The sequence below is a fragment of the Epinephelus lanceolatus genome, chromosome 7, assembly GCF_041903045.1.
Source record: "Epinephelus lanceolatus isolate andai-2023 chromosome 7, ASM4190304v1, whole genome shotgun sequence".
Lineage (NCBI taxonomy): Eukaryota > Metazoa > Chordata > Actinopteri > Perciformes > Serranidae > Epinephelus > Epinephelus lanceolatus.
This window is the reverse complement of record NC_135740.1, coordinates 19,436,077-19,458,729: the sequence shown is the minus strand read 5'-3', so window position 1 is coordinate 19,458,729 and position 22,653 is coordinate 19,436,077. Positions and strand designations below refer to the sequence as shown.

At 44.4% G+C, this 22,653-nt stretch overlaps 1 protein-coding gene across 2 annotated transcripts in view; it reads right to left on the bottom strand.

Annotated features, from left to right (window-relative positions):
* Window positions 1-453: 453 nt before the first annotated feature.
* nlgn3a (neuroligin 3a) overlaps window positions 454-22,653 on the bottom strand; it is a 151,701-nt gene continuing 129,501 nt past the window's right edge. For both annotated transcript variants that reach the window (XM_033633256.2, XM_033633255.2), the window contains 2 exons: window positions 17,801-18,590; window positions 454-3,146 (listed from right to left, as the gene is read on the bottom strand). In XM_033633256.2, coding sequence (XP_033489147.1) covers window positions 2,288-3,146; window positions 17,801-18,590 — 1,649 coding nt within the window. In that variant the 3' untranslated portion in view covers window positions 454-2,287. The remainder of the gene's footprint in view (window positions 3,147-17,800; window positions 18,591-22,653) is intronic.

Here is a 22,653-nt window from a genome sequence, read left to right as displayed (position 1 = left end):
ATCACGGCGCTTGGCTGTATAGTACAGGAGAAAATGTGTGCGACGCCAAGATACTTAATGAAAATTGTCAGTTTTACTCGCAGAATCAATAACTCCAGTTTTCTCCCCGAGAATAACATATAATAGGATGCAATGTGAGTACATCAAGGCAATCTTTTCACAATCTCCCATTGCTGCAGCACTACTTTGCATGAATTACAGTAAAATCTGGAGTTATGCACGCAGATAGGCCCCAAGCTGTTAGCCTGTTTTTCTCAAAGGTTTCAGCGAGAGAAAAGAGAGAGGGAGGAGGAGGAGGAGGAGGAGGAGAGAGGAAGAGGGAGGTAGAGAGGAAGTCCTGGGGGGGAGACTTGCACTTGCTGCAAGAATGTTTCTTTTTTAACTCATTCAAAATGGAAATAATAAAAAGTCATAAAAGGGAGGAAAAGAACTTTGATCAAGAGAGAAAAAAAGTTTTGTGAAACTTTATATTCTTCATTTTTTTACAGTTTTAATTTGGCACATGGCACAATCAGCATGTATGCATCTGGTATACATAAATAAATATTAAATATTTTATACATAAATATACATATAGAGCTCTTACAAAGACACCTAGAGAAATCTTGGCTTAGGATATTTCAAATGACAACAACAATACATGGAAATTATTCGTGTTGGTGCTTTTGCAGTCTGAACATTGTTTTAAATTGTTTTGTAAGTGGGAGCGATATCTCCATAGAAGCCCTATACATATATGTATGTATGCCCATATTTATATATATATTCAAAGAAATACAAGTGTGCACTGATGTAGGTTTATTCAGTGCAAACAGGCCACTGTCTGCTTTTGAAGAGGAACTCTTACAAAGTCAATGGAATCATGTCAGTTAGTTCAGTTGAATCTTTAGCTATTTTTTTTTCTCTTACACGTAAAATAATAGATTTATTTTGTAATCTTTAAGCAAAATTAGACATATATAACTTTGAAAATAACAAAAGTGCTATTTCGCAAAGACAGACACCCAGAGACGCAGCAGAAACACTACTGGTGGTGAACCAAAATCAACAACATGAGAAAATACTCAGCCCCCACCCCCCCCAAAAAAAAACACATTATACAACCTACAAACAAAAAAACAGGTGCACGGACACACACACACACACACACACACACACACACTTGCACACACACATCCTCTCACACACTCTCAATCACACATACAGACCCACTCGCTCGCCACTCTTGCTTTTGCAAGTTGCGACAATGTGTCTCTTCCTTTATCTCAGCCTCTTAACCACGCTTGCGCGCAGGGAACGAGAAATCGTTTTCACATGCACACAAACACACAGGTGCTCTAAGCAGCATGTGTACGTGCACACTTTGTGGAGATAATATCAGATAGCTTAACAGATAAATTGGCTGTAAAAGATGCACTTTTTTTCTTAACAAAACAATCACAGTAACATAGTATTTATCTCTGCCTTTCTTGTCTCCCGGCAAGAGCTGTCCCAGACAAATCATTTCTATATGATAAAAAAAATAATAATAATAATAAAAAAAAAAGATAACACCATTTGTGTGGCTGTTGTGTTGGGACGCAACAGAAAGAAAAAAAATGAGTTGCCCAAAATGGGTTTTTAAAAATCTCTACATCTGCATATCCTCTAGGTTCCCATCCTGGATTCAGTCTCTCATCTTTGAGTCTCATTGCCTTGTAACACACTCCACGTGGAATAGTCTCAGGGAATAAAAATAATGACAAAAAAAGAACAAGCTTTGTAAGGCATTGAAACGTAAAACAAAACAAAGAAGCAATTAAAAACATTTCGCGAATACTGACGTAGAGGCCATTGTTCGAGATGTGTCTCCCGCAGGAGGAAGGGATGGGAAATAAAAAGCACTTCTCTTTGTTTTTGTTATGAATTCAAGATAAGTGTTGATATCTCCTCAGTCTGCTTAAAAAGGCTTTTAAAATGATTATTTTAGAAAAAAACACTGCAGAAAGACCCCCTCCCCCAATCGGGAGAAGGGAAGCAGTTTGATTTTGGCAGCTCTGCACAACTTGACATCCACAGAGAGCTCTCAGCAACTCTCCTCGTAGTAAAAGTCTAGTTAAATCTCTTCACGTTTTAATCCGACTCATGCCCTTCCCCTCCCCTCCCCCTCACAGCCCTCCCCCTCCCTGTGATATTTATAAAACACAATCCTCTCCTCCGTTCGTTCATCCTCCTGCTCCTCCTCCACCAACGCCACCGCCGCCTCCTCCTCCCCCGCCTGCGCCGGCTGCCCCTGGCCTCCTTAAAGCTATACGCGGGTGGTTGAGTGGGAGTGCGGCAGGCCGGTGGAGTTGAAGCCAGTTGTGAAGGTGTTGTAGGGGTGCAGGTTGGGCATGCCCACCAGGGAATTGGGGATCATGGTGATGGTGTTGGGGGTCATGAGGGGAATGTCGTCTGGAGAGCGCCGCAGAGTGAGTGTGTAATCGGGCAACGAGGCCAAGCGTAGTGCCCCCTCGTTGCTGTTCCCCGCCTCGCACTCATGGTGCGTCTGGTTCATCTGCAGCGACATGATCTCCTCCTCGGGCGCATGGTGGCCAATGTCGTTGGAGGTGGTCTGGCGTTGCGGGCTGGGCTGCCCATGGCCAGAGTCCTGCCTCCGCTTGTCCTTGCGGTAGTAGAGGGCTGCAAAAGCTAGCACGTTGAGGAACAGCAGCGAGGCCCCCACAGCGATAGTGACACTGAGCTCTGTGGAGTAATCCCGCGGGTTCTCCACCACCAGCGGCCCCGGCTCCTCATCATCGCTCCAAGAGTCTTTGTCCTCGCTGTTGTACGCCGGGGACATGGGAGGCCGCTTGGTGTTGAACGGCCAGGAGGTCTTCCCGTTGGGCCTCTTGGTGGACAAGGTGTTCTGGGTGGTCTCCGGCGGGGGCACTTTGGTGGTGGTGGAGGTGTAGTGAAACATGTCGTGGAGGTTGTACAGGTGGGGCACTAGGTGTTTCCAGAAGGCCACTTTGGTGGCGCGGTAGTGGTCGCGCACTCGTGGCTTCAGGCCGATATGCAGGTACAGCTGGTCCTGGGGGTTGTACTTGGACCAGGCCACCTCTTCGAAGCGGTTGGCCTTGGTGTGGATGAACTTGGTGTCTTGGGGAACCGGTTTGTTGGGATCCCTGCGGAAAGAGAAGAGACAGACGTGACAGAGTGTTAAATGAGATTCTGACAGTGCATTTAATTATTCATGCACTCACATTCATGTGGGAATATGAAGCACATAAAAATACTAAAAAGAAAACACAACAGTCACAGCTTATATTTTGGTGTGAAAGGGGTTCAGCCACCACTGGAGAATTTATTGATCTTGCTTTGGTGAAACCCACAACAGCGAAAGCACAAACTAACAACAACGACTAACAGGCTGCAGTTAATAATTGATCAAGGTGTGTGTGGTGTGGTATGTATTACTCTTTTTGCAGCTGCATCAATTGACACTGCTATCTCCTTTTCAATTTATTTTCCCAGTCCACTCACACCTTTACTTGCACAAAAAGATCTACATGCAGCGCGGCTCTGTCCCTCTGTCCCTGTCCTCTTTCAGCCACCTCTCTGTGGGCATAATGTGTCTGTCCCCCCCCCTCCCCACCACCATCCTCTCACCCCAGATGTTGTTCTTAATTCAGTTCTGATGCAGCCCACCACACAAAAACCAGGGCAGAGGCTTTTAAAGTAAACACATATGAATAAGTCAGCAGGCTTTAGGGCTCGCGTCAGGAGGCATCTTGTTGTTGATAATCCAACGCTGGTGGAGCCCCTCCGCTAATTGCTCAGGGAAGGCAGCACAGTGTGCATTGGCATCCAGTGTACTGATGTAAAGTGGACCATATTAATCAAGACACTAAGAGGGAACTGCAGAGGCGCGTGTGTGCGCTTGGATATAAGGATGTTTGTGTGTGTGTGTGTGTGTGTGTGTATGTGTGTGTGTGAAACTGAAAGCGAGAGACAAAAAATATGTGAGAGAGTGTGTGAGACTGGGTGAGACAAAGACAGAGAGAAAGATATGGAGAGGGAGAGGGAGAAGGGGAGTGCAGTACCTCTGTCGATCTACAGAGTTCACTGTTCCACTTTTCAGGTTTTTGACACGTTCCCTCAACACCGGATGGCCAACCATTTCAATTACAGTGAAGCTATTGATTTATTGAATGAATTAACATATAGCAATCTCCCACAATCACACAACTCCATATTGCCTCGTTGCCACACAATGTCAGGAGTGGGAGTTCTGCAGCCCATTGCTATTGCTTTTGGTACTGATGAAATGACTTTCCGTGAAAGAACCTGAAGAATAGCACCATGGCCTTGTAAAAAAAACACACTGTAATTGATGTCGGAGCCGTGAAGTTAAAACTGTGTTGTTGTTGTGAGGAGGAAAGGATCTGCGCGACATTTCTCTAAATGTCATGAAATATCCCTTCGTGGTCCGCTCGCGATGTCAGTGGCAAGCAAAGTTCAAATTTAGTTCGGGATTTAGGGATATGGCGCCTACAGTGTTTTTCTGGCACGGGCTGAAAAACCTCCAAACACGGCCAAGAGAATTAAAAGCCATGCCAGAAGAATTCACCCTCCATCCTCTCTCCTGTTCGTTTCTCTGCTGTCAATTTTTCTTTTTCAGGTCAGTGCTTCTGGGAGAGGTGAGGGAGAGGGAGAGGGAGAGAGAGGTAAAGCAAATTGAGATGGCTGGAGCTGAATCCCTGGACCTGGGCCGGTGTCAGCAGAGCAGCCCGTAAATAACCTCTTTTATTAGGCCCGTAATGATCCCCAATGAATATTGACAGCCAGACTATGATGACTTTGTAGCTGAATATCAGTAATTAAGTTTCAAAGGAGTGGGTGGTGGAGGTAAGGTCATATTGATCTCCCTGTGTGCAACATGCCAGAGAACAGGACGTCAATGGAGCAGCCTGAGACGTGGTTGTCTGCAGCCTGCGTGCTTCATGAATTCTCACAGCGCTCTTGTGTATGCTGTCATACACACACACACACACACACACACACACACACACACACAATCGTGCAAGCAAATTTTCTCCCCCCATCTCTTTCTCACACACATATACAAGCACGCACATGACAACAATGATGGCGGTCAGAGCAATCTCCGTTAATGGGAATTCCGGGCATTTCCATAACACTGCAAATGCTCTCTTTTCAGGAGGGTCAATTTGCTGAATTGTTACGGCAAAAAAAAATATTGAAAAGGTACTTGCATAGATCTCACAAAGCAATCGGCGTGTGCAGGGAGCAAGGGAGCGGGTGGTGTGGAGGAGTTAGAAAAGCTCTTTGGTGGCTGGCTGGCTGGTTCAGTGCAAGTGAAGATGAATAATTTAGGGAACACAAAGAAATCAATGTGGCATCTTTAGTTAATTTGATTTGCTGCATTAGAGAACAACTGGCTGCCTTATCTAATTACACACACATATGCTTGGGTAATTGTTGCAAAGTCAATAGTAAACAGGCTACATTCCTTTGAACAATTTCTACCACTGCTGCTCAACTTTGGGCTGCATGCTGGCTTTGAAGTCTTGCCCTGAGCTGTGGAGTCGGAGGGAGTGATCTGAGCTTCGTTTCTGCTGCTCAATGTGGTGAGGGCTACAAGGTTACCCTGCTCTGTTTGTACTGAGGCTTACTGGGCACTGTGTGATGCAATGTAGTCAGATCCAGTTTATAACGTTTCCTGAGTGCTGTGCTGCTATGTTTTCAATCTGGAGTAGCGCTGTAATCATTACAGATGTTTTCTGTGGGTGGCAACCTGCCTGAATTCTGTTTGAAAATTGTAGGTGGTTCACCTATTAACACCTGTACAATACAATAGCTCTATAATGAATAGTGTTGTGCAAGACATGTAACTAAAATTTGTAATTAGATACGGTTACCAATTAGTTCTCCCAAAAGTAACTGAATTACTTTAACAATTACTGCATATTTAAAGTAATTAGTAGGTGCGGAAAGAAACTTCAGCATTACTTTTAAATATCTGCTTCAGTTCTCTTATTATGCACACATAGCTATTTTAGTGTTGCTGTGGCACAGCGTGAGGCAAGGCAACTGAATAAAAAGTAAGACGTGAAACAATGAAACACAATAGATATGTATTTTTATTTTCACTTTATTTCAGTCTCGACTTGTGACCGACCGACATGGGATCTTTGAAACTCACACTGATTTTAGAGGGGAAGATTCACAGATTAACGATACTGTTTAATGAATTTTTGAGCTGGAATGAAAATAGACCTTTTCTATGTGAATTGGGCACCAGTTTTGCACCAATATGTCCTTGCAAAGGTGCTCAGAAGGTTGCTCTCTTAAACAAATAACTTTATTGAAGAATATTAAAAATGATTATACACTGTCAACAAATTCTACAAATAAATAAATGACTGGATTTACTACAATTGGGGCTTATCTTTGCTTTGGAGAAGTAATCCCATACTGCCTGATCATATAGCTTTTCAGCCCTCTGTAGGTGACAGAGGAAAAAACATTTTATTTAAGCAGGGCATTTTTAAGATGTAGAGATATCTATTGATTTTAACTGAAAGTACACGTATCTTTTAATTGTACAACAGTATTTGAGTGAATGTATCTTCCTAAACCATTATGATGCTACAGCTCTGGTCCTAGTTTAAACATTTTTTTTCTTCAATGAACTGAACTCTAATCAGAAACATGTTTTATTCTTGCTTATCAATCAAGTCCTCTTCAGAATATTTCACTGTTTAAAGTAAAACATTAATGGCCACACACAGTAACTCGTGTTTTGCTGTTGCCCAGTCAGGAGTTGAACATGGTAGCAATGTTTTAATACAGTGACCATGTTCTGCTTTAAACATTCAGGGGCATCTTTCAGCAGTGAAAAGCAGACTTTAAATTTAAACTTTTGTAAATGCAACACCTGGGATTGTTTGTTTGTTCTGCGAGCCCTGTACAAAACAAAAGTGTTGTGTGAATACATGCTCACACATTAGCATCCACTCTGCTGACAAAGGAGCTACATGGCTAGCTAGTTAGCTTAAATAACAAACAAGTTATGTTATGCTAACCTTGATGTCACGTTGAGAAAAAGATGAGGAAGTTTATGTCCTTTCCAGTACTGCATCTCAACTTGATAACAACGCAGCATGAAGTCAACACTCAGCAGACTCAAACCACCACTCTGCACCACTCTGCATCAATCTGCTACAGGCTGTACAGCAAACTACAGCTGGCTAACATTAGCTACCTCGCTAACATATCATATGATAGCTGGTAAGTATGAGTGACATGGCGGTTGTCAGTGACAGAGTTAACGTTGTCTTAGTTATATTGAAAGGGGAAAATGATGGGGTCGTTCTGTCATGGGGAGACCGCTAGACTCAGCTGTGAGCGTGCTGCACTAAGGTTACATGAGCTGGCTGCACAGCTCTGAGTGTAAAGAATGGAGTCAGAGCGCACTCTGCTTGACAAACAACTTAATTACCCCATTATTAAATCACCCAAAGCTTAGTTTCCTAAGTATATGTTCTGTAAAAAATGCTCTCATATTGGCGCATACAGTACAGGCCAAAAGTTTGGACACACCTTCTCATTCAATGCGTTTTCTTTATTTTCATGACTATTTACATTGTAGATTCTCACTGAAGGCATCAAAACTATGAATGAACACATGTGGAGTTATGTACTTAACAAAAAAAGGTGAAATAACTGAAAACATGTTTTATATTCTAGTTTCTAGCCACCCTTTGCTCTGATTACTGCTTTGCACACTCTTGGCATTCTCTCGATGAGCTTCAAGAGGTAGTCACCTGAAATGGTTTTCCAACAGTCTTGAAGGAGTTCCCAGAGGTGTTTAGCACTTGTTGGCCCCTTTGCCTTCACTCTGCGGTCCAGCTCACCCCAAACCATCTGGATTGGGTTCAGGTCCGGTGACTGTGGAGGCCAGGTCATCTGCCGCAGCACTCCATCACTCTCCTTCTTGGTCAAATAGCCCTTACACAGCCTGGAGGTGTGTTTGGGGTCATTGTCCTGTTGAAAAATAAATGATCGTCCAACTAAACGCAAACCGGATGGGATGGCATGTCGCTGCAGGATGCTGTGGTAGCCATGCTGGTTCAGTGTGCCTTCAATTTTGAATAAATCCCCAACCTCCTCCTCCATGCTTCACAGTGGGAACCAGGCATGTGGAATCCATCCGTTCACCTTTTCTGCGTCTCACAAAGACACGGCGGTTGGAACCAAAGATCTCAAATTTGGACTCATCAGACCAAAGCACAGATTTCCACTGGTCTAATGTCCATTCCTTGTGTTTCTTGGCCCAAACAAATCTCTTCTGCTTGTTGCCTCTCCTTAGCAGTGGATTCCTAGCAGCTATTTGACCATGAAGGCCTGATTCGCGCAGTCTCCTCTTAACAGTTGTTCTAGAGATGGGTCTGCTGCTAGAACTCTGTGTGGCATTCATCTGGTCTCTGATCTGAGCTGCTGTTAACTTGCGATTTCTGAGGCTGGTGACTCGGATGAACTTATCCTCAGAAGCAGAGGTGACTCTTGGTCTTCCTTTCCTGGGTCGGTCCTCATGTGTGCCAGTTTCGTTGTAGCGCTTGATGGTTTTTGCGACTCCACTTGGGGACACATTTAAAGTTTTTGCAATTTTCCGGACTGACTGACCTTCATTTCTTAAAGTAATGATGGCCACTCGTTTTTCTTTAGTTAGCTGATTGGTTCTTGCCATAATATGAATTTTAACAGTTGTCCAATAGGGCTGTCGGCTGTGTATTAACCTGACTTCTGCACAACACAACTGATGGTCCCAACCCCATTGATAAAGCAAGAAATTCCTCTAATTAACCCTGATAAGGCACACCTGTGAAGTGGAAACCATTTCAGGTGACTACCTCTTGAAGCTCATGGAGAGAATGCCAAGAGTGTGCAAAGCAGTAATCAGAGCAAAGGGTGGCTATTTTGAAGAAACTAGAATATAAAACATGTTTTCAGTTATTTCACCTTTTTTTGTTAAGTACATAACTCCACATGTGTTCATTCATAGTTTTGATGCCTTCAGTGAGAATCTACAATGTAAATAGTCATGAAAATAAAGAAAACGCATTGAATGAGAAGGTGTGTCCAAACTTTTGGCCTGTACTGTACGTCATTCATTGTGCTGCAGTGAAGTCGACATTAGATCATAACCAAGACAAAATTTGGAGAAAGGCTATGTTTGTCTGCCATGTTCAAGATTAAAGCAAAGATTCCATTTAAATATCAGTAATAAGATTATTCAATTCAGAAAAGTTAGTTTCATTTTAGTTACTGCTAAAAGTAGTACAATTATAAAGTCATTACTTTTTAACGCGTTACTCCCAAAACTCACAATTAATAAAACCAGAAGCTATCGATATACATCTTTTTGTTGAAAATCTGACCACAGACAACTCTTTAACTCACTCCCTAGCTAGCTATTATTGTCGGCGCCTCTGTTGCAAAGACAGTCAGATTACTTTGCATTTTCCTCAGAGCCTAGCAACGGAGCTCTGTTTTTTTTTGTTCCTTGTTGTTCAGCTAGCTCCACTACTGGGAATAGTAACTGCAAAGATTGTACTACACTGATACTCTGTGGTAACTGGGGATAGTTATTGATAGCTACTGGGGAAAAATAGCGCTACCCTCTTCCTGTTTTGGTTGCACAATGTTTGGCGCTTCTTTTGTGCTGTAAATCAAACCGCTGTTGTCCTAGGGTATCGTACCTGGTGGCAGACAGAATTGCACAGTGAAAGTGAGGCTTGTAGGGAACCAATCTAAACATTGATGTTGTCATTATTCGATAGCCACTACATTGTGCAATCAACTTCATAATGATAAAGGGACGGTTCACCCAGAATCAAAAAGACATATTTTTCCTCTAACCTGTAATGCTATTTTTTTCTATTCTATTTTTTTTCTGTTGTGAGTTGCAGAGTGTTGGAGATATCGGCCATGGGGACATCTGCCTTCTCTAGATTATAATGGAACTAGATGGCACTCAGCTTGTGGTGCCCAAAGTGCCAAAAATAATTTTGAAAAACTCAACAGCAATGTCTCTTTCCAGAAATCATGACCTGGTTAATCAAGATAATTCACAGACCTTGTAGGAACTATTTTCTTTCTACTGAACTACACCCACCAACCGTATCACCGCACAAAAGGAAGTGTGCATCTACTGCTAGCTCACGTAGCACCACTGAACTAGCTAATGTTACAGCTCAGCTGAGGAGGACGCCATTATTGTTTACATCTTGTGCCATCATGAGCATGAGCACGGTGATACAGTTGGTGGGTGTAGTTTGGTAGAAAGAAAATAGTTCCTACATGCTCACATCAAGGTCTGTGGATTATCTTGAGTAACCAGGTCAAGATTTCTGGAAAGAGACATTGCTGTTGAGTTTTGCAAATGTGTTTTTGATGCTTTGAGCACACAAGTTGAATGCCATCTAGTTCCATTATATTGGAGAGAAGGCTGATATCTCCAACACTCTGCAACTCACACCAAAACAATCTCGATTGATAAACAGCACTACAGGTAAGAGGAAGAAACATGTGTTTTAGATTTTGGGGTAAGCTGTCCCTATAAAGCAAAAAACTTGTCTTTTCCACTTTAATATATAACTCTGCACAAACAACAGCAAAGCAAAGTCTTTATTTGCAGTCAAAATATGACACAAAAAAATAAAAGCTTCACAGGATATTACTGTGTTCACCCTTTGTAGATAATAAATAAATAAAGGCGGTTTGAAGTTCTACCTAAACCGAGCGGTGTCTTAATCTCCACAGTGAGCTCCATGAGTCTGTGAAAAGAGACATTTAGTTTGGACTCTGTGCTCTGATTACTTTAAAACAATGTAATGACTATGACGTCAATCAAGACTTGTCACAGCTGAATACTCAGAGATAGAGACAGAACAAAATAGAATTTAATAGCCCGGAAAGAGAAGCTTGACGATAACATATCAACAGTCTGCTGATCTTGATGGGCCGAAGACTTTTAGAAGTCACCGTGCTGTAAAGAATTTTCATTTGAGATAAAAAATGAAAACACTTATTGAACATTATCTTAAGCTGTCAAAAAACTTCTGGCAAGCTGAAATGAGGAGGTGAGTCGGGGGGGTACAAGTGGAAAAAAAAAAAAGAGGCTGTATGCCTTGCCTGTTCATTTGATGTGCCTGAATAGCCTCAAATTACAGCTGACACTCGAACCTCTTGGTCATCGTATAATTTCACATTCACATATTCTAACAGTCGGGTGATAAAACGCTGCGTCGTTGTCAAAACACTACCCGAGCTCGCTGCATGTGTTCAGCTCCGTAGCAAACGCCTCCGTGTGACTTGTATGAACAGTCCTGGCATGATGTGAGGTTTGTGGTCCTGTTGGGCTCTCAGAGCTCCCCTGCATTAGCTGATAGCCTGCCTCCTGTCAGACCTCCCACTTAATCCGGATGGTCATTGGAGCTGTGGCTGGACTCCCAGGCAGAGGAGAGGGATTATTACACCCATAAAAGCGGGCGTTTTAATGGCCTTTCAGATTTCCTGTGATGTGTTCATATGGCTGCGGTACTATAAACCATTGCCTTCATCTCCTCCTCAGCCCCCCCCCCCCCCATGATGACCTGCTGACCCCTGCTAACCTTGGCCTGCCATGCGTGTTTAAGTGCTCCCACGTGTTTGTATCTGTGATTGACTGGGAGTTTGTGTGTGTGTAAGCTTCATCTGCGCTCCGTCAGCTTGTGTACCTGCGTGTGTGTGTTTGTATTCGTGACACATCATGGTGAGACGACCTCTGGGGCCACACAAGCGTGGCACTAGAACACAAGACATGTCACATTTCACAAAGCAGTACATGTTGTGAAGTGATGATGAGGAGCCTCTCCAGACTGATATGAGAGAAAACATAAAGGCTTCTCTAAATGTTAAACTGCTCTTCTATAAGATGCTGCAGCACCTGGATGACAGACACGACTCCCAGCTCCACCTACACATGTGGCAGAACGGGGGCCTGAGCTCATTACCTATTCCAAGCCTGATCTGCACGCACTGATGTAAAAGGTAGATAAGGGGGAAGAATGAATATCATTTTCTTTCTTTTTTTCATTTCCCATGTACCTCCTTCCCCTTTTCATCCTGATGTAATTTGAAGCGCTTGAATGATCATAGACCTAGCCATCACCAAATCTGAAAAGACACGTTTAGGTGCCCTAAGGCAGAAGACAAGAATCTATTTTCACTACACTCAGGGTCTCTGGATCTGGAGCTGAGTATAGCTTCTCAATATAAAACAAGGAACACGCATTAATTCAGTGGCACTGATGCTCATTTTGCTAAGCTGCTAAAATATGCAAAGTTGAAGCCCCCCCCCCCCATCCTTTAGTTATTGTTACTGTTGTGTAACAAATTCATCCCCTGCAGTTGTTTATCTCCTTACCAGGTAACACAAAGTAAGCAGCTAATTGTAATTTTTGAACTCCAGCAGAAGGTTCCCAACACCTCTCGCCGCATTCTGTGTAAATTTTTAATAAATACGCTCAATCTAAGTCTCTTTGTAGACTTTGTCTCGGCTCGGCGTAGGGGGCAACTTCAGCACTGAGCGGGCAAATTATCAGGCTGTGCTCTTTTACCCTTCACGTGGTTGCACGCTGGGGCAGAGGGCTGAGTGATGCGTGGTTCATATTTAATGGCAGCCTCCGGTTCAGCAGGCTAAGTGATGCAGGGCGAGGCGCTGTGACTTTGGGGCGTGCAGAAGTGTTGGAGGACACAGCTCTCAGGCCACTCCTTATTATGGATGCTATTGATTTGTTTGATTAGATGAGTGGCAGCAAACAAAACACCTCCCCCAGCACCTTCCCTTCACTCTCTCTCCCTCTTTTAACCAATTAGCACCTTTCTACCTCTCTCTTCTAAAGTGCAATATATCTTAACACAATTTTAGTACGTCTTACCACTTAAATTTGACAACCACTTACATATGAATGTACACATGCAGATCTGCTTCCTTTTCTCCTCCTACCCCGCTGCTCTGCTCTCATTACATTCAGCACACAGCATGGACACCGATCAATGGCATCCAGGCTCCTTAACAAGCCACACCACTTCCTTACCTTCTCTAATGCAAATCAGGATATTGGCTACAAATCTCCTATCAAGTGAGTGCCTATTTAATGGAGTAGCTAGGTGGCTGTGCTGTTCCACAATGCCGAGCATTCACAGGCTCCTGGTACAGGTTGAGCTGGCCTTAACGAAGGAAGCTGAAGGGAACGGGGGGGGGATAATCCAGAGAAAGGACAAGGAAGGGGGATCAGGGATGAGTGATGTAACTACTAGACAGCTGGGGTAAAAAAAAATACAGAAGAGGCTGAAGGAGTGTGTGAATGAGGTCAGACAGGAGAAACAGTTCATGAATACATGTTGTTAACCCTACAGAGAAGGGTTGTTCGATTGACAAGCAGGAGGGAAACAAAAAAAATCAACCAGCAGGAATGTAAATCAAAGCGCTGGCTGTTTAACTGCACTACAGACACACTGTAGTTACTTCTATCTACATTTGTTTGGTCGGCAGCCGATGTCACTAAAGACAAAGCAATCAATACTGCATATTTTAGCTCCTGTTGTGAACGTAAAACACGAGTAGACTTTCTTTTTTTGTATAGATTAATGAGAGAGAGTGGGATGGAGGAGAATGAGGAAAGATATTCAACACATGACAGCGCTCTGCTCTTTAACTGCCTAGCAAGGCCCGGCGCAGCATGTGGCACAGCTCACACACAGAACAGGGGAAATGAGCACCAGCCAGCAGGAAAAAAACACAAGTGGTGGGAAGATGGACCAATGTATTTATAGCACTAATGATATGTAATGATTGATCTTTTCTCAGGCTTTTCATCATCCTGTCTTTTCTGAAGTGTTCCGCCAGTGTTTTTTTCGTGCATGGCCGCGTTGCTGTGCTTGCATTTGTGCTCAAGAAGGTGTGGATGTCGCAGTTTGTGGACTTGTTGCAAAAGTTTTGGGACAAACTGTTCAGACGGAGAAGTTTTTTCGTGGCAATAAAGCGCAGGCCATTTTTGCCTGTCAATAGTAAAACAAATGTTGCAGCCAGAAAAATAACTCTGAGCTGAGTAAATCCCTGGCTTCTGAAACGTCCCTAACTCTCAGGAAAGAACAGCCTCATAGTGTAAACACACACACTCTCACAATCGCACTCACACACATGCGCACAACCACACTAAGAAGATTTGACAGCGTGCACTCTCTGTATGCTTTTATGCTTCACTGACACTGATGGAGGGGAAAAAAAAAAAGCGCATGGGCAGGGATTTGCCCTGTAAAGATGACACATGAGAGCCAGGGACAGGAAGAGCTTTGGGGGGAATGCTGCTATGATACACACTGTTGACATGCAGCACAAGTGTCTCAACATCGTGTCACACATGTTTCTACAGCCGATTTAGAGAGAGGGCAGGAAGTGCAATCTGGGTCAGTTCATTAGGAACATCTGGAAGGGGAGCGGGAGCTGCTTTGCAGATATAGGGAAGATGGTTGTTGGACGAGCTGCGAAGGCAAAGGGAATTCAACTGTGTCTTAATTAAAAGGATGCCCTCTGGAGCCAGATTGAGTTGGGTGGTGTTGGAGGAGAGATCTATATCCCCTAGTGTGGTCTAAATGAGGAGGATGAACTTCAGAATCTATGAGAAATATCTCACATCCTCGACCCCCCCTCTGAGGTGTTGATGGTAGAGTCCTTCACTTGGGCTGGGGTAAAATTACCCTTTGGATCAGCATGCTGAGTTTTCTATTATCCTGGCATCTAATCCTAGGCTCTTTACCATCTGAGTGCCTAATTGTGGTCTGCATGTAATCCCCCAGTCTGGAGTTACGCCAAGGCGACACACTATACTACCCGTAACATGGCGAGCACGGATCCAGAACCAGTTTATCCTCCCACCGCTCTGCTCCTCAATCAATCAGTGGCACGGAAATCTACAAAACTGACATGGGGTCAGGAGTAAAAGTGCAATTTGTTTTTCGGCTTCTGCTGCTTGCCAGGGTGAAGGCCAGGTCAGGGTTAGGGCAGACTTCCTGCCCATGGCATTGTGTTGAATCTGAGTGGATGTGGGTAAGATGGGCATGCTGTCATCATCCATTACAATTAATTTCACTGACATCGCAGGATCCGGGCTCAGAGTGATTCAGTACATAAGCACCGTGCATTGTTACCTGGAGGCCTCAAACTTTTCTAATTAAAATTAAACACGCTCACTCTTCTTTTAACAGCAGATAATATTCTTGAAAGGACAAGTAAGTAAAATTCCATCTGTATCTACAAATTGCAGCCTTGTATGTGTTGACGCAAGATGGCTGCCAGGCAGGGAAGACAGCTGTTTAGTCCGAGCATCACTGATGGACCTCAGCGCTTTCCTTGAGGAGCTGACATCAGTCCATCTGCACTAGTCTGCCATTAGCAGCTCAAGGATCTAGCAGAGCCGGCGGCACGGGGCGCAGCCTATCAGCCAGATGACTGGATGTAAATGCCACCTGATTGGACAGCAGATGATATAGAGACAGATAAAAAACAGAACAAGATTTCAGACTGTGTCCCATTCAGGATGGGATCAATACCTCTCTGCTAGCAGGACTGTCAAATTAAATTTCAGTTGTTAGAAATGATTACTAGTAGTCATACAAAATGGCCAGGCTCTCTGATGGGCGGGGGTGAAATTGAGCATTGCGGGGAGCGGGACTCACCCGGGGCACGAGTGATCGACTGGGTCCACGCTGAGGGAATCGATACCACCGAGGGCAAGAGTTTGATATGTCTCCCTGATAAGTCTCTGTGTCTTTTGGGCCTCGGTGTAATAGAGCATAGATAGTATTTCCAGCCAAACACACACACAAGCACACAGAAAGTATACAGAAAGGCAGGCAGCCATGCACACACTCTCAACCCAAACAGGCAGCCAAGCACAAATAGCACAGCACACATTCTGGAGGAACATTTAATCTTCCTCAGATTCAATATGTCTCAGGTTTTCAGACTAGGACCCAAGAAGTCCGGGCAAAAAACACCTCGGAAAAAAATGTCTGTGTTGAAAAATGCCTTTTCTGTCCTATACTATCCATTGTCGAGCTTCCTTTTTCCCTGCAGCTTCTTTTCTGTAGCTCTGAAGTCCTTTTAATAGGGGCTGAGATAGAATTTCTTACTGTGACTTTCTATTTTTAACGAGTGTGTGATTGTGTGATCACTGGTTTTACTAATTTGCAAGTACTGTTGTTAAAACTCATTTAAAAGACAAACAAGTAATATGGGTGTTTTGTTGCTGTTATTTTTAGACTCACAATAAAAACCAAACAGCTGTGTAATCTAAACTGGGATAAGAGATGGATACTAGTTTAATTGGTACTGATGGGTTCCCGATTGGTCGGAATCATGATACTGAAACGATCCTGCAGAAGTCAGCACTCCTATTAACAGCTCAGTCATTCATTAATTTGTTCAACATTCAATATATTCAGATACTTGTTCCTGGCATGTCTGCTAATGATGAAGTGTTGTGCGTCTACATAGTAGTTGTGCTCACAGCCTGATGACTGTGAAACACACAGGTGAAAATGCTCAAACTGGGCATTTTAAGAGTAGGCTAACTGTAGCAAAGAGACAGAAAACACAGCTAACACCACCTGTATAACAGCTGTTGTGTAACAAGGTCAACATCGCTGACCCCATGGGATGAACGCCATATATTTACAGCGCAAGACCTTCTGACCAAAGCGCATGCTGCTCCGCCATCACTGCAGCCAGTTCACTCCTCCCGGCCTGAATTAGCAACCGGCTTCAATGCCCAGACAAACACAGCCAGTCAACCTCAGGTCAGGTGAAACAACTACACAATTATTAACTTTAGAAAGTGCTACTGCCAGTTTAAGGCGACAGTTGGTAACTTCTGTGAGAGTAACTTTTTGTCATAGTTGCTGAAACTGTCACTGCATCCACACAGTAGTACATGAGACAGATATTGTGTGTTCTCCTCCTTGTAGTGCCTCTAATGGCATTCGCTAAAATCAGTCGTGGCTGAAAGGAAACTACCAATCAGAGCTGTCAATTACGTAATGACAGCTCTTGAACTGCAGCCAGGCTGTCAAACAAGGCAGCGCTAATCAAATATGAATTCAGATTTTGTCCCTGCGTTGCTTATGTCTCGCCTCAAATATTTTCAGAAACATATTTTAGTGTGCCGTTTAGCTGTTAAATGAGAAAACTGTTCCGGCCAGGGGGCAATGCTGAGTTTTCAGCTCGACTGTATCCAACATGGCGGCTGGGTCACAAACATTCTCATTTTACAGCTAAACAGGACACTCAAATATGGTTCTGAGACATTTGAGGTGAGAAAAAAACAATGCATGTCACAGAATCTTGATTCATATTTGATCAGTATAACCTAGTTTGACAGTTTGTCCACAATTCACCAGCAGTGACTGAAAGCTGTGTTAGAGACTCCTCACTGACTGGACATCACTGATCTGATTGGTTGTTTTTTAACACGCGATGGATTCTTGGAAATGCCATAGAAGCACAACCAGGAGGAACATCATGTTTTTTTCATAGATTATCCATGTTATGTACTTAGTGACAGTTTCGGCAAATATGACAAAATTATAAAAGTTTCCAACTACAGCTTTAAACAGGTTTTCAACTCAATATCAGTACCAATAAAATCCAACAATACCCATTCCTGATCAAGAGAAGTGATGAAAAGTTGGATACAGTCATTCTACTCACCCAGTCTTGGCAAAGTTGGTCCAGTAGGTCATGACCACAGCGCTGAGCATGACATCGTTCTTTGAGAAGTTACAGGGGAAAAGGTCAGTGGGACCAATCATAGGAATTCCAAAAACATAGGGCACCTCGTCCCCGTGGGCGGCGTCTGACCAGGCTGGCTTCATCAGGCTCTGGCAGTGGTGGTAGAAGGCGTAGAAGTAGGTGGGTGAGCCGTAGCGAGCGTGGAGATCAGCCGTCACCACCGATGGTTCCACCCACTGGTGGTCTGTGAACAGAGCCACCAGTGTCTTGCGCCTGGTCTCTGGATTGTCCCTGTCTGCCCAGTCTGTGTACATGAACTTAATGGTCTCCCTCAACGTGTCCTTGCCCTCCGGGTACCCATACAGACTGTCCACAAAGTCTGACACAGAGAAGTCAAAGTCGTTTCCGGACACGCCGTCCTCCGAATCCACCACGTTCTCCACGAACCGCAGCCCCTCGCCCTGGTTGACCCCCAGCATGATGTCGTAGTTGAGAAACTCGCCCTGCTCCATGAGGATCTCGGGGTCATCGGGGATAACATCCCCATCGATTACAGGTCCAAAGGCCACGTGGTACCTCGCTGGTTGTATGTCCTGCTCCACCAGCTCCCTGGAGCTCTTCTTCCTCAGACAGTCCACCATGTCTAAAGTGTCCAGGACGTTACAGCCCACCTTCTCCGCCAGGAGACGTGTATACTTGACCGGCTGGTAGTTCACCGCCCAGCTGGAGAGAGCTGACCCGCTCTGAATGATGGCTCTGTGGAACAGACCTGGACAAGGACACAGGAAGAAGAGACAGGATGATGTTTAGCGGGTCACTGTTAGTGAGGATAACTCAGTTATGTGCCATACCACATGATAGTTGTTAATTTTGCTGCTGCCATGATCAAAAGGAGGCTGTCAGCTACACAGTTTTTAAGAATAACAAAGGCCAGACAGAACGAGTCCTTGTTGCCACACTGAACAATAATGGAATCATGGCTGTGATAATGAATGTGCAGATGGCCCGGTCTCAGACAGCTCGCAGACAGAGGAGGGAATCAGCCCTCTGTCTGTCATCCTTTCTTCCTCCATCCATCTCTATATGCTCTCGATAATAATCTCTGTACGTTGGTCAGGAGCAGATGCTGCCAATATGGCTCGATAGGTTTTGCTGCAAATAGAGAACTGACTATATCATAGTCATAAAATTAATTCCTTTACTTGTATGAAATGCAGTCAGATTTAAGTGTTCTTGAATATATGAACCGTGCACACACGCTATTCCCCCGTTAATGTACTTTTCAAGGTAGCTTGAATTGGATGAACCTCAAACACTGCAATTATAGACACTGATGCTCCTCTTTGCAGTCATTACACACACACAGTACCTCTGCATCAGTTATGCCTTGCGCAAGTTAAAAGTCATCTTTTTACCTGAAAGATCACTAAATTCTACAGTTTGTGGGCGGACTGCTATAAATAAAACCAGACTCCTACTCCCTACGTTTGCACAAGGAATGGAGCAGCACACATTCACCCGGCAATACAATGCAACACGGTGGCACACAATGAAAGAAGCTGAACAGAACACCGCGGTCTTCTGCCTCTAATGCACAGAAATAGACACATGTTGCACCAAGAGTCAACAGACCATCTATTATGTGAATCCACTTAGAAGTTTGGTGTCTGTGCGTGGGTGGGCTTTAAAGGGGGTGGAGGGGGTTCAGAGACGAAGGCGAATAAATCTACAGTCTCGTGGGGAGCTCTCACAAATTAAATTACATTTTAGTTGCAGTGTGGTATGAAAGAAAATCTACAATGACTTTTCACCACAAGGAACAGATCCCAAATAACAAACATCATTTCCTCGAGAATAATTGAATTGCGTCCCCTTTGAAAAAAGTCTCCTTACAGACAGGAGAGTGAAGGTGACATGACATCCTCTCTGTCTCGGGTAGGCCTCCCTCACATCGTCGCTGATACCTCGCAGGCTCCGTCTTGACAGCACCACTCATCTGTCCTCCTGATACGATTTTCGAAATCACTAGAGCTGTTTTACCAATCTCAGAGAAAATCAGAGACGTGGCTCCCACCACTTCACCACACTGCTTTATTGTCCATGGCAGTTTCACTGCCGGAGTCATGGAATACCGCTGAACTCATAATATTGAAAGCCACAGCGGATGAAACCCTCCAGAAATGGCACGCATAAAAAAAAGCCATTATATGATTCCACATTGAAGCCACAAAGACGAGTAGAGAGATATATACAGGCACGCAGACTCAGTTTCAGCGTCAGTGTGGGTGGCTGTGTTGAAGTCTTTGTGTTTATGAGGTAAACAGCAGACTTAAGTGCCAGATATATCACTTTGGTAGTCTTAATCAGAGGCGGCGGGGGGCTTATTTCTTCTTGGCGAAGATGAAGTGTTTATTTACAGAGCTATTTACATTTATTTGTTCGCAAGTAGTAAGTAGAATTAATGTGTCTGGGTGAGTGAACTGTGAAATGTTTCTGTGGTGAGTGTGTTTACTAGTATAAGCCACAATTTGTATATTTGAACAGTGATTTTGGGTCTGAATGTGGCTGCTGGCAGCAAAGATTTCACCACGTCTGAATATACGTTTTTTTGATTTAACCTCAGTGTTTGTTTCTCTGCTTCTGCTTCATTCTACGAGGATGAGTCTATCAGCTTTCTGCGGTCTCGCCAGGACGTTGCCCTTGGAGCTGTCCTGTGGTTGTGCATCTCTGCAGGACAGCGGCCCGCGCCGTGTCCCAGGGAGCGGAAGCAGATGTCGAGGGTTTCACCCACTTGAAAGCATTAAGAGGGGCAGCCGCAAGATGAAAGATGGCCGCTTGGAGGCAGAGAGGGGGGCTGGGGCTTAATCCTGCCATCCCTCCCCTCTCCTCCTCTCCTCCCCTCCCTTCCCCTCCCCTTGCTCTTTAGTGGTATTGCCTCTCTTCACATCTCAACTCAGATTGCGCTGTGCAAACAGAGCCAGTCATGGTGCAGGGAGTCTGTCCTGAATCCCAATGCCGACAGCCATGCCACAGCCACTTTCTGAACGTCTTTGATCAGAAAGTTGCTGTAGGAAAACGTTTGCCAGCAGAGCAGCTCCTGTGATTGCCAAGGCGATTTTGACAGACATACGTATATCAAATCCGTTTGCCGTAATTGAGGAGAGCGGCTTGAATGCAACGAGGTCCTGTGTGTGTCTGAAGCTACAGATGGCCAACCACTGAGGAGGCTGCAGCCAGGTTGACACTACTAGATTTATCTCCAGCTTTGGTTGATGAAAGGGAGGAAGAGTGACTGAGGCTTTACTATTGTTTGTCGAGAAACGTATAAATCCAGCGCACATGAGCTGTCACCGGACCGATAAATATGCATTAGAGCCGTGTGTGATGAGCCCCACTGTGGTAGGAAGCCCACATGGGGAAGGTCAGAGAGAGAGGAGAGAAGAGCACAGTCTCTATCACCCACTGAGGGAATCCACTAATTATCCACACTGGGAGGTGTACGTGTGTGCGTGCACGTGTATTTATGCTGACTTTGATTGATAAGACAGAGATGATGAATAGGCCGACAGACGACAGGCATCATCGTGACAGGGGTTAAGCATTTGTGACATTGTTTTGTCTCCAGTATCTACTTTGACATCTGCGCAGAAAACGACTCCTCACTCGACATCTCGAAAAATTAAGCGGGAAGCATGATGCAACACCATCAACATGGGTGTCACATTCATATCTTGCATGTTTTACTCTGTAAAAGCAACAGATAGCCCTATCATTATCTGCCTGTGTTTGACATGCGAGGACCCGACACCCAAACTGTGAGCAGATCCATCAAACCACAGTGTTGCTGGCAGATTGAGGTCACGCTGAATTATGACTGGAGCTCCGAGGTAATCACTCATTGGGTCCCTGCTAAAATGCTGTCGCGTCGCTCTGCAGCCGCCTCTGTGCTGCGGTTTGCCGACCTCGACCGCGCTGCCCCCTCGCTAGACACCCGTTAAATGGGCATGTGGTTCAGGCCCAGGATTGGCTGGGTTGCTTGTGGAGATAATTCACCGCTGATGGGGGGAAAAAAAAAAGCTTGACCTTGGGGGTGACGACCACTGCATAGGTTCAAGAGCCACAATCCACACAAACACACCCACGGGCTCAAACAAACACACACAAGTTTCAGGCCATGTTTTGACAACATCAATATGGATGGCATGCTCATATTAATGAGCCGATGCCACATCGCTGGAGAGAGGGAGAGTAACGTGACGTGGCTGTGCCTTGGATCACTGCTAATGTATTACGTGGCAGCTATGGGCATGTGTGAGTGTTCAGTCCGTGTTAATGGACAAGGATGTTCTGTTGGTGATGATGCCAGTAAGCGCCATAAATGACTGTACTTTGTAATCTGGAACAGCTGGCAAAAATCACTGGAGCATCAGCGGTGAGTTTTATCAATCTGGCCCTGAGATGAATGCGACTGTAAAATGCATTCTGCCAAACCACTACAACCTCAACGATGTCCTCCACATTTAAACAAACAAACAAAAAAAAACTTCACAAAGACGTCTATCAGATGACCTTGAAAGTTTGGATTGCCAAGTCTCATTTTATAGGTCAGTGATTCATTTTCTTAACAACATTCCTCATGACTTTAAGAGCTAATACGGGAGAAAATATGTAAAGCAGCAAAAATCTTATCAAAATTCTTCTCAGACACATAAAAGCCATCGCGAGAGAGGAATAACGTGGCCACAGGGATGTGTCTTTCTCTCACTCCGTTTTACCCTTCTCCCACAGCTCCTTCACTAGATCTTGCACATGCCTTTTCCTCGCCTTTCAAT